The sequence below is a fragment of the Thalia democratica genome, chromosome 1, assembly GCF_965202585.1.
Source record: "Thalia democratica chromosome 1, ktThaDemo2.hap1.1, whole genome shotgun sequence".
NCBI lineage: Eukaryota > Metazoa > Chordata > Thaliacea > Salpida > Salpidae > Thalia > Thalia democratica.
In genome coordinates this window covers 115,739,938-115,753,605 of record NC_139165.1, presented here as the reverse complement: position 1 = coordinate 115,753,605, position 13,668 = coordinate 115,739,938, and the positions used below count along the sequence as shown (strand labels likewise).

The window sequence follows — 13,668 nt, the reverse complement described above, 5'->3', positions numbered from 1 at the left end:
GCTTGATTGAGAGTAGTTTTTGTCAAGTTTCAGCTTATTAATATATTTCAAAATTTTTATTAAGACAGGGTGAATCAGACTAACTGGCTTTAATTTAAGCTGTATTTTCTTATATTCAAAAAACGACACCTTGCTAATTTTATTTATACAATCTAAATCAATGGTGCTACTATTTCATTTTGATTGGTCTACAATTTAATTCTATTAGTTTAAATACTTTTAAAATACTAGTAATTATTTTGTTGTATAATTAAATTTAAGCTTAATTAATAAAATTCAAAACACAAATGGAAAATTACGAAGCTCCAAATCACAAGCAAGCAATCCGATCATGTGATCAGTAGCAAGCTTGGCAAACTAAATATATCAATAAATCCCCGACAGTTGGACTTTTTAGTCTCAAATCAAAATTAACATTTAAAAATAGTTATAACAGTTAATTTTAAATCTTAAGATAGGTTTTCTCATTCTTAAGATATCAGAAGTAATTTAAGCAAAAATATTTTAAGATTAATTATTTAAACTTTTAATTTGTTTAATAGCAACAAATTAATACCATATAGTTCTGTCTTTATACCAATTCAGCCTATAATTTACAACTCTAATTTGTGGACAAAGTATTCACAAAACTAAACTTATTTTTGTATACTCTAAATAAGAAATTAATGTATTTCTTTATTTTGTTTTTAACTTTTATTGATTAATAAAGACATTAAAACATTCAAGTATAATGTACTTTAAAGAACTTATGTGTTTAAGTTTATAAAAATTATACAAAAAAAAAGTTATTAAATGATATTAATGATATTGTATTAATAATAATATATTGAATGAAAGATTAAGTTACAAAAGAAAATTATTTGTATTTAAAAATTTTTCTTTTTTTTTTTAAACTTTAAGCTAAAAATAATTTAATAAGAACTTATTTTTTGATTTTAACTTTGTAACTTTGTTTTTGTACATTGTAAACAAAAATTATGTAATTTAACATTATTATAAGTTTATAATAAGTTAATACAAGTTAATGAAATTTTATCCAATCTAAAATATAAGAAAAGTAAGTTAGCTATATTTTGTTATTTTAGCTTTCTAGTTACTATAGCGATGGAACAGCTGTAATTAGTTGTTTTCAAATTTATTATGGTTGCATGTGATCTTGATCTCAAAAAAAAATGTTCTGACACTAATGCTCTTAAACTTCAATTCAAAATCAATCCACGATGTTTTAATTATTGGTAAAAAACAATAGAAACAACAGTCATATAATTATTATAAACTGTCAATTAACCAAAAGTATTGAAATCTCTAAATCTGAAAACTCAAGCTAAAACTGTAACTAGAATTTGAAACTTCTGAAAAAAACTTTAAAAAATTTGGAATGTTAAAAACATGGAAAAGCCTAAATTTTAACAAGTTTTGTTTGTACAATTTTAAAATATTGTTAGCTAAGAATAGGCTATATATGAATGATAGTTAAAATTAAATTTTAAAATTAAAACTATTTTAAAACTTATTTAAAGTTAATTATGAGTAACATTTTATTATTAAAAATAAATTAAATTAAATCAATTGGCTCAAAAAAAAATCTTTTTTAAAATATCCTGATTTTTTCTTCAACAAGTTGCTACCCTGGTATAAAAGTATGAACTAAAATTACGATTTATTACAGTTTGTTTCATCAGTGTACAACTTAATATCAAAACCATGATCTGTGCATTCAAAATAAATCATAAAAATAATTTCCAATTTAAATAGTCATCAGTTGTTGGGGTGAAATTCAACTAAAACTATATATCCCAGTTAAAGCCGTAGGGAAGATAAAGTTTTTTTTTTAACTTATTTAAGTTCCTATATGAAAGGTTTATAATGAACCTGCAAAAACTAAGTAATAATTTTGAATTACAAAAAAATTACTTTGCTTTTAAATATCTGTGAAACAATCTAGTATTTCAAGAGTTAGGGTTAGCTATGTAGAAAAACAATTTAGATGTATTTAGAAGGATATTGTTTTTGTAAATGTTTAAATATATTCTATACCCTTTTTTTAAGTTTTATTCTAAAGGTTTTAAGTTTTTACAAAAAGTTCTTGAATAAATTAAACAGATTAAAAAATTAAAAAAAAAATTTGCATTTAATCAAAAAAGTTTTAAAGAAGTTCTATCCAAAACACTTATTAAATCCATAACTTTTGTTTATTATATATGAAAAATTTGATTATTTTTAAAGTGGTAAAAATAACTGTTGCTTTTTACTGGTTTTCTTTATTGCCATAAAGCATAAGAAAGCTAATTGAACTTTTTTTTAATTTTAAAATTAGTTTAAAAATATTACTCTTACTTATCACTCTTATTGTTTTGTTTCTTTAAGTTTTTTAAGATTACTAACAGTTTTGACAAATTTTATCATTTTATATTTTTCAAATTTATTTAAGACAGGAATACTAAGGCTTATTTGCTGTTAGTCAGCCTGTATTTTCTTTTATTCACAAAATGATACATTGTTAAAATTTTTAACACAATCTAAGTTTCAGTCACTATTGCCGCTTTTTGTTTTTTGGTCTACAATATAATTTGATTAATTTAAATAATTTATAAATATAAGCAATTATCTAATTTTAATTATTTTTAAGTTTTTAAAGAAAATGCTACCATTTTTGGAATTAAATCTAGTTATAATTCTTAGTAGAAAAGATATACGAGATTAATAAAAACATCCTTATGTAAATTTAATCGGCCAAATAGTTTTCAATTTTACTTTATAAAGTTTTTAATTTTAAAAATAAACTAAAGCTAAGTTGTTGATGTAGAACTTACATCTAAAAAAACAGTTAATCCCTACCAACTAAGTCCTTAAAATTAGAAAAAAAAATATAACTAATAAAATTTTTTATTGGTTTTTAAAATACTTTTTATTCAAATTTTGTAAAGCATGACATAAAGTGATGTTTAATGACTAAAAGTTCAAAGATGTCAAAGTTTAAAGTATTTTTTTTATGTCATATATAAAAAAAAAAGTGAAGTGTTTTTTTCACTTTTATTTTTATAAAGCAAAAACCTTAAATTCTTCTTTAGTCTTTTTTTTGTGATTTATCTATGTTGTACTACATTAGTTAACAATTTAGTAATAGACATCATAGCATAATTTTGCTTAGCAAAACCAAAAAAAGCTTGATATGTTTGTATGTATCATTTTATCATTTTATATTATCTTATCAAAGACAGTAAATAAGCCTAAGAACATATTTAAATTTATCTAGCTGTAATTTTAATTTAACCTGTAATGTATTAGATTCAAATTATGTGAAAGAAGTTTTTGATGCAATGTGTTGACTAAAATATTTTCATAAACATTTTTGTTTTAATCTTGTGTCTTAGTTAATATGATATTTAAGTAAACTATATTTATTGGTATTTACTAGGCTTTGCATATTTTATTTAATAAGTAAAATGTATCATTTTAAACAGTAACAAAAATAAAAAACTAGGTTATATATCCGGATTCCGGATATTATAAAAGAAAATATATAAGATTTAATAACAGGGTTGTCACACACTTTAATTAACTCAAGATATATTTTTTTCATAAAATGGGCTGACTCAAAATACATTGTTTTTATAATAAAAAATGGGAATAGCTTTAACAGGTTGTAACAAATTTAGGAAAAATCAGAATGTATTTAAAATAACCGAAATATCAGGGTTACTGAGACCAGTTTTGTATTTCTATAAGGAACTTGATACAGTTTTAATGTTAGGCCAGTTATTTTAGATATAAGATTTAGGTGATTAATACTATAGAAAAAATACTTTATTTAATTGAAACAAACTAAAAGTACTTGATTTTTTTACTTATTGTTAAAAATTTAGTGCTAAATTTACCCTAACAAATATACAGAGGGTTTAACCCACACTTAAGCTACTCAGTTTGAATCATTTGTTTAATTATTAATGAAAAGTAATTTAAGTATGTTGGTTATTTTGTTAAAATTAACATGCTAAAATACAAAACGATAAATAGCTTTTAATTATTAATAAGAATAAACATACTTTTTAAGTAGATTATAGGATTTTTTAGTTAAACCTTCAAAAATATGTTATTACTGTCGTTATAAATATTATAAAAAGTTTGGTCCATAGACCTGGTGTACAAAAAACCTTTAGGTGTTCAAGTCATTCACCAAAACAGTTTAATGTCCAGGTCCAGGTCCCTACTATACAAGACTCCCTGTCATAACACCTTCAAAAATGTTGGTCTTTTTCATTTAAAAAAATATTATTTTTACAATGGTGTCCACTATTTTAGTAATACGCAAATGAAAGTTTATATTAAGCTCAATTTATAGACTATTATAAATATTTTAGTGTAGTTAAATAAATTCTTTTATTTTTTGTGTTTGAATTAGTATTTAAATCCATTTCAAAATGATAAACATTATTTCAATCTAAAAATTTATTTATTCTTTGAACTTATTTCCACTATAATGTACTAGTAACAAGTTATTTTCTAAATTATAAAACAAACTAGTATTTAAATAGTTTAATACAAATACACTATTATTTTTAGATTTATTTAGAATAAATTAACAAAATTATTATCAAGTCATGTCAGGTGAAAGTATAATGGACCAGTTTGTTGTCAAAAGAATAAAAATTGAAGATAACCATGAAAAAATAACAAGTTTTGGTGCAACTTGTAGAAATTCAGTAGTTGATTGTTTTAAAAACAAATGCATGAAGTTTTTAACAAAACAATTAGATGATAAAAGTGTACGAGCTTACAATAATTATAAAAATACAGGTTAGATAGTTCAAACAATATTTTAACATTGATTATTTTGTAATAACTATAAAAAATAAATTGCATTATTTTTAATCTCATAGATTTAATGTTTTAGTCAAAGTTTTGTTCTGATAAACTTAAAATTCTAAAATAGCATAATACTACTTTTTAGATGTTATAAAAAAGTGTTAAAAATTTTGAGTACTTTTAAATACTTTATAATAAGAATTTAAAAAAATATAAGTGAAATTAAAGGTTTTAAGGGCACAAAGGGGCTAAGTAATATTTTTTATATTAGCATTAAATATTTATAAACAATTAAAGTTTTAACTTCATGTACTTTTTTTAAGACATTTTTTTACTTTAGAGATGTAGTTATTTTCTTTAAACGTTTCCTGCATACTCATATTGACTGCCATATTTTTACTGTCAAAATCAGAAATTAAAAAAATCAATGGAAAAGATTGTTTTTTTTTAACTTTGAAAGTTATTGAACTCAAGTTTTTAGGAAATGTTTCTAGAAATTAGTAAGTTCTGTTGTAAAGATTAATAAAAGTTAAGACAAAAAAAAAAAAAAACACAAACTTGAAAAACGTAATTAAAGAAAAATTCAATATTTTAACAACAATAGTGATAATAATATTTTTAAGATTATGTCAAAAAATTATTTTAATTTTTAAATAAAAACTATTTTTCCGCTACTTTAGCAATAATTTATCGAAGGATTTCATATCTCTAACCTTTTCTTCTCATTTATCAAAATTTAATTAAATTACAAACAAAAGTTATAGTTCTTTATAATAAGATTATTAAGTAAAAACAATTTTTTTTTACTTGACATTTAATTGATAATATAAATATGTTAAAATAAAAAAATAAAATATAAAGTTGATATACTTTATTACAAAAATCTTCCAACTTATAACAGCACATAGAACTATTTATAGATAACTATTGTTTTTGTTTTCAATTGAAAGTATCATAAAAAAAATAATTTAGTAACCAACACATAGATAAATACAAAACTTAGCTTTTACAAGAAATAGCGCTAATTATAATTCCTAAACATTAAATTTTCCATAAGTTGCCAACATTTTATCTGATTTTAATTTTAAACACAACAATGTCAAACTTAAGTTTTGAAATTTATTCTAGTGGGTAAAATTTACATTCTTGTAGATTTTTCCTTTTACGTTTTTGATTTTACTTAAATTTTATAAACATTGTCTTGCTAGACATCTTATCAATGATCCGTTAGCACCATATCTCTAACTTAAAATGACTAATTGCTAAATATCTTTTATTTAACTTATATTTTACTTATTAATGACAATTAGTAAATAGTTGTAATGCAATTAATAACAATATGTAAAATGAAACGTTAAAATTTTACTGAAAATGCAGAACTCTAGTTTTAATAATGTATCAACAATTTCGATAAAATTAAACTTACTTGATACTAATATGTTATTATTTTTCTAGATGTACAAAATTTAAATAACACGAAATTATTTTAGCTTTAAGAATAAATAAGCTTTTGCAAAATGAAGATACAAACTTAATTATCAGCAAAATCATCGAAGAAAAAATTGTTGTTGAAAATGTTGTAATTTTGTATAGTCTAGCTAAATTTTTCAACTTAACTAAAGTAACTAAGTCATCTTTGAGTTTTGTAGAACGTTGTTTTCCAATGGTTGTTGAAACTCAAAACTATTCGCACTTGGAATTTATTTTCTTGCAATTTTACTTTCAAGTTGTGAATTAAATATTCACTCAGACGTTGAAATATTTGATGCAGTATTTACTTGGTTGAAACACAACAGTGAAGAACGCATTAGATATGCAAAACAGCTGTTATTAGAAGTTCGTTTTACAATGCTGTCAGAACATGCATTGAAATATATTTCAAATTGTTACTCAATGTTCAGTAAAAACCAGAAGTGCGCTAAAACACTAAAAGAAGTTGATATAAGCCGTCTAATAAACAATACAAGTATTTGTTTTACAAACAGATATTGTGGTCAAAAATTGTTTAACTTTTTAGTATGTGGTGGTTATAATGTTAAACGTAATATTGCAGTAAATTCGGTGAATAAAATTGATAGAAGTAATTTAAATAAAGTAAAAGTAATTTCTTCAATGCCAACTGAGAGAAGGAATTCAAAGGCAGTTTGTTTAAAAGGAGAAGTTTACTTTTTTTGTGGTCGTAATAAGCGCTGTACTGGTGAAATGTCTGTTGAAAAATATTCCCCTTATAATAATAAATGGAGCGTTGTAACTCAAATGTTTGATAAACGTCAGTACTATTGTGCTTGTCCATTTATAGATAGATTATATATTATTGGTGGTTATTGCTTTCAAAGCTTTGAAGTAACTAACTCATGTTTACAATTCGATACAAAAGAAAAATGTTGGAAAAAAATTGCTAAAATGAAACAATCAAGAGATTTAGCAGCTTGTGTTGTTTTTCAAGGAAATATTTTAGTTTCAGGAGGAATGGATAGTGATGATAATGAATTGAACTCAGTAGAATTATATGATGTATTTGCTGATAAATGATCAACAATGTCTAATATGATAAATCATCATTATCGTCATTGTATAGGAGTTGTAAAAGGTAAACTGTTTGTTATTGGTAATGAAAATAACAATTTTGAAGTTTTTGACAATGTTTGTAAGAAATTTGTAGCTCTAGAATCAACATACACTTTAAATATGAATAAAGCTATGTCGATTGGAACCAAAATTGTAATAATTCAAAATGACAGATCATCAGTAATTTGTTATGATGTTGATAAAGACGAATGGTGTGAAGAATTATGTGATGTTACAAAAAATTTACTTGTTTTTCTTCTGTGAAGGTGCCTAAGCTTTAAATTTATATTAAAATTAAATTTACGTTTTCAAACACCAAAATTTCTAGTGACTGAAGCGTACGTATTTACATTTGAAAATAAAATTGTAGTTTTAGATTAAATTGTAATTTTTATTAAAAAGATAAATAAATAAACAATATGTGGCTGTATAAGTCTTCAGCTTTAACAGATTTGTAATTTGCTTTTTGCATTATTTCAGTACTAAAACCTTTGGGTGAACATTATAGATAAGTAAAATCTATATAATTATTAGTTTTTAGTTCTAATTTATTTATTTTTTAAAAAAGGTTAAAAACATTTTGAATTTCAAAATTTTAGTTTTCATAACTTTTAGCTAAAATGATTTAACTTTTAATATACTACATGCATTCACATGTATTTAACTTTTTTTATATTTTTACTTAATTAATAGTGCCTTATTTTTTAAAATGGCTCTACGAATTTAACCTTTATTTGTTAAATTATATGCATTATAAAATTATCTAACATTCGTTATGTTTTTTCTTGGATCTTTCCGGTATTTATTTAGAATTAAAAAGGTTTATTTACTATAAACAATGTTTTTATTTTAAGTTTATACTTTATATTTTTTTTTTTAGTTTGTTTTTCTATCATCTACCAAAATGATATTGTTATGTTCTTAATTGATTTGTAGAATTGTTTACAAAAGTTTTTAAGTACAAAACCTAACAAGAAAATTAATTAAAAGTGTAAAAGATAGAGTTTTTTCAAATAGTTATAAGAAGTAAAAAAAATCTTTAAATTTATTTTTATAACGAAAAGAAAAGTTTAAAATTTCTTAAAACAATCACAACTTTTTTAATAAATATACATAAAATTAAACAATTAAGTATGTACAAAACTCTTGCTTTTTGAATGAATATTATAACCCGTTTTAACAACAATTATAAAATTTATGTTTTTATTGTATAAATGCCTTTATATCGGAAAAATATATTTTTATGTGTACCTAAGATGTACAAAACTTCTCTTTTTCATAAAAATTAAAGTAATGCAATATCGAATAATTATTTTAGTTATTTAAAATTAATACAGTTGTAATACAAAGGAACCATTTACATGCAACTTTGCGGACCTGCTACTTAATTTTTTTTTCATTTTATAATTTGGTTTTGTGACTTTGTCACTTTTTGTATTTTGGCAATAACAACAGTTCTAGTTATTTCTAATAACAACAGTTGCTTATCAAAAAAGCTTATTTTCAGAAAATTACTTAGAATGAAAGAAAGTATTATTAAAAAAATAATTGATTGTATTGTTATTATTACTAATTCTTAACATTAATTTAATGTAAATGTTGTCTAATAAAAAAAAGTTTTGAACACTGGGTTTACATTTTGAAAGCTTACAAATATTTCATTAGTATCCCTAGCCATCAAGCCACAATTTATTGAAAAGTTTTGACTTAAAAAGCAAACAATTTTACATCATGTTTAACTAAGAGTCATGTTTATTAATATCAAATTTTAGTAATAAATATCAATTTGAAAATAGGAATAGCTCAAGGCAGTGTTTACAGAGAAGAATGGTGTGTAGCTTGATAAACAGATTTCTTATTTAAAACAATTTATTGACTATTATTTTGAGTGTTAAGACTTTTTTTATTTCTTCAGGGTTAAAAAGGTTAATGAGTCCATAAAAAATTTGGAGTTTGACAAGTTAGGTAAATAAAAAACCTGTAATATGGGATATTTTAAAGACCTGATATTTTAAAGAATTTTTTCATTTAAAGATATAATATTTTGATTATACACCAAAAATCTATTAATCATATAGAAATAAATTCCTTCATTTAAATTACTCTCTAAAAAGAGTTGAAGCAGCTTTACAAGATCTTTTCAATGTTGTTATACTTTTTAAGACAGTTTTTTATATTTATAAGTATGTCATATTGTATAATTAAACCAATAAAAAATGTTCTTTTAAAAATCTCGAAAAAATTTTTGATAAAATTTTAAAACACATTTGGCTTTTTTTAAATGTTTTAAAATTTATTTTTTTGTCTAAAATCTACAAAATCAGTATCAACACAATTGAGTTATATTATGTATAAGTATTTCAATAATAAGTATGTAATTCTCCTGAACATGACATTAAAATGTATACGTGATGTGCAACTCAATAACAAAAAGGTTCTTTGGGGACCAGATTGTAGGACCAAATTATTGTTAAATTAACTACAATATATTACAAAAAAAATATTTTACAAGTTACCAATGTTAAAAAGTGGTAAAAACTTATCTAAATTACTTTATGTACCAATTAATTGCTAATAACAAAACTTTTTTCATTTAAAAGGTTTATTGAGCAATGCTTTCAAAATTTAACTAATATCCTTGTCAAAACAAAATAAATACTCACAAAAACTAATTAATCAAACGCAATAAGAGTAAACTAAAGAAGCAATCAATATAAAACTAATCAAATTAATCATAAAAACTAAAATAGATAATTAGAACAAAAATGGACTATTTAAAAATGTTAATTGTAATTCTAGATCCTTTATCAGGACCTAGATGTTGATTAAGTTTAGGTTTAAGTTTTTTAATCATAATAGCCTCTACTGCAAGTAAAATATTTCTATTTTTACAAAATTTAATTACCTCAAAACAATTAAAAATATCATTATGATTCTGACAGATTCTACATTGTTCTATATGTGAAAAAACTGCGCTATTTGTAGGTTTTGTATGTTCTTAAATTCTGACGAACAGTTGTCGCTCCGTTTCTCCAAAATATTGGGTATCCAGGTCACCTGGACATTGAAACTTATAAACGATGCAACTTCTGTAGAGTTTGTTGATCTTTTCTTTCAGTGAAAAATAGTTTCCAACTTTAGATGTTCTGAAAGCTACTTTGATGTTGATTCCAATTGTTTCCAAATTTTTTGTTATATTTTTGCTGAATTTTTCTGAAACCTTTTTTATATAAGGAACTGTTAGATACTGTTGTTTAGGAATTTGTTGCTTATCTTCTAATTTTTGAAGTTTTTCTATTTCATTGTTTATGAAGTTAATCGGATAACCGTTTCTCAAAAGAAGATTCTTTATTCTGTTTGTTTCTATGTTCTGTAGTTCTTCTGGCACTAATCTTTTGTTTCTGATGAACAATTGTCTAACCAAGTTTTTCTTCCATGACTTCGGGGAACAAGAGTGAAAATTTAATAGAACATCTGTGTTTGATGGTTTCTTGTAAATTGAGGTAGTAAATTTGTTCTCTTCCAGCTTAACACTTATGTCAAGAAAAGGAAGTTTACCTGATGTACATGTTTCCATTGTGAAAACAAGATCTTGATGTAGAGTATTTAATTTTTGATTGAATTCATTTGCCATTTCTTCATTTGAAAAGATAGTAAAAATGTCGTCCACATATCTCGTGTACATTTTAGGTTGAATTTCATTTAGAAGACCTGTTTCTAATTTGCTAACGAACCAATTAGCCAAAAGGGGGGCCAAAGGCGATCCCATAGATAGTCCATCTACTTGTTTAAATACTTGATTATTAAAACAGAAGATGCTCTGTGAGCGAATTTTCAGTATGTTCTTGAATACTTTTTTTGTTATTTTTGATTTTATGAATACTGAAAGATTTTCTTTTGAGTATACATCGTCTGCTACCATGTTTATCGTTTCTTCTAATGGAACACTTGTATATAAACTTTTTATGTCAAAAGTTCTACAAACATCACCTTCTTTTGGCTTTATGGTTTTTAAAGAATCCATAAACTCAATATTTGAGTTTGTTATTCATTTACTATTCAGTAAAGGTTTAAGTTGTATTTCTAACCATTTGCACAATCTATATTCAGGTGTGTCTATAGCAGATAGGACTGGTCGAAGTGGACAGCCAGTTTTATGATGTTTGGCCATTCCATACATTTTTCCTGGCTGACTACCTTTAGGAATTAGACTGAAGTAAACTTTTTCATCCACTATTGGTTTAATATATTTATTGATGTAACTATATATACTTTTTTCTTTTTTATACCAAGGTGCTTTTTCATAACTGTGATTATTACCATTTAAGTTAAAAAAGTTAAAAAAAAATAAACTTTTCGTTATAAAAATAAATTTATAGATTTTTTTTACTTCTTATAACTGTTTGAAACAGCTTAATTTTTTACACTTTTAATTAATTTTCTGGTTAAGTTTTGTACTAAAAAACTTTTGTAAACAAGTCTACAAATCAATTAAGATACATGACAATATAATTTTGGTAAATGATAGAAAAACAAACTAAAAAAAAACATAAACGTTTAAACATAAATGAAAACATAGTTTATAGTAAATAAACCTTCTTAATTCTAAATTAATACCGAACAGATCCAAGAAAAAACATAAAAAATGTTAGATAATTTTATAATGCATATAATTTAACAAATACAGGTTAAATTCGTAGAGCCATTTTAAAAAATAAGGCACTATTAATTAAGTAAAAATATAAAAAAAGTTAAATACATGTGAATGCATGTAGTATATTAATAGTTAAATCATTTTAGCTAAAAGTTATGAAAACTAAAATTTTGAAATTCAAAATACTTTTAACCTTTTTTAAAAAAAAAATAAATTAGAACTAAAAACTAATAATTATATAGATTTTACTTATCTATAATGTTCACCCAAAGGTTTTAGTACTGAAATAATGCAAAAAGCAAATTACAAATCTGTTAAAGCTGAAGACTTATACAGCCACATATTGTTTATTTATTTATCTTTTTAATAAAAATTACAATTTAATCTAAAACTACAATTTTATTTTCAAATGTAAATACGTACGCTTCAGTCACTAGAAATTTTGGTGTTTGAAAACGTAAATTTAATTTTAATATAAATTTAAAGCTTAGGCACCTTCACAGAAGAAAAACAAGTAAATTTTTTGTAACATCACATAATTCTTCACACCATTCGTCTTTATCAACATCATAACAAATTACTGATGATCTGTCATTTTGAATTATTACAATTTTGGTTCCAATCGACATAGCTTTATTCATATTTAAAGTGTATGTTGATTCTAGAGCTACAAATTTCTTACAAACATTGTCAAAAACTTCAAAATTGTTATTTTCATTACCAATAACAAACAGTTTACCTTTTACAACTCCTATACAATGACGATAATGATGATTTATCATATTAGACATTGTTGATCATTTATCAGCAAATACATCATATAATTCTACTGAGTTCAATTCATTATCATCACTATCCATTCCTCCTGAAACTAAAATATTTCCTTGAAAAACAACACAAGCTGCTAAATCTCTTGATTGTTTCATTTTAGCAATTTTTTTCCAACATTTTTCTTTTGTATCGAATTGTAAACATGAGTTAGTTACTTCAAAGCTTTGAAAGCAATAACCACCAATAATATATAATCTATCTATAAATGGACAAGCACAATAGTACTGACGTTTATCAAACATTTGAGTTACAACGCTCCATTTATTATTATAAGGGGAATATTTTTCAACAGACATTTCACCAGTACAGCGCTTATTACGACCACAAAAAAAGTAAACTTCTCCTTTTAAACAAACTGCCTTTGAATTCCTTCTCTCAGTTGGCATTGAAGAAATTACTTTTACTTTATTTAAATTACTTCTATCAATTTTATTCACCGAATTTACTGCAATATTACGTTTAACATTATAACCACCACATACTAAAAAGTTAAACAATTTTTGACCACAATATCTGTTTGTAAAACAAATACTTGTATTGTTTATTAGACGGCTTATATCAACTTCTTTTAGTGTTTTAGCGCACTTCTGGTTTTTACTGAACATTGAGTAACAATTTGAAATATATTTCAATGCATGTTCTGACAGCATTGTAAAACGAACTTCTAATAACAGCTGTTTTGCATATCTAATGCGTTCTTCACTGTTGTGTTTCAACCAAGTAAATACTGCATCAAATATTTCAACGTCTGAGTGAATATTTAATTCACAACTTGAAAGTAAAATTGCAAGAAAATAAATTCCAAGTGC

The 13,668-nt window shown here is 23.6% G+C and overlaps 1 protein-coding gene across 1 annotated transcript; it reads right to left on the bottom strand.

Moving 5' to 3' along the window:
- Window positions 1-276: 276 nt before the first annotated feature.
- LOC145842629 (uncharacterized) lies at window positions 277-12,669 on the bottom strand. Its single transcript, XM_082950107.1, has 4 exons — window positions 12,564-12,669; window positions 11,463-11,607; window positions 10,595-11,321; window positions 277-357 (listed from the first exon to the last, which is right to left on the bottom strand). The coding sequence occupies exons 1-4, from the start codon at window positions 12,667-12,669 to the stop codon at window positions 277-279; spliced, it is 1,059 nt and encodes a 352-aa protein (XP_082806233.1).
- Window positions 12,670-13,668: the final 999 nt, after the last annotated feature.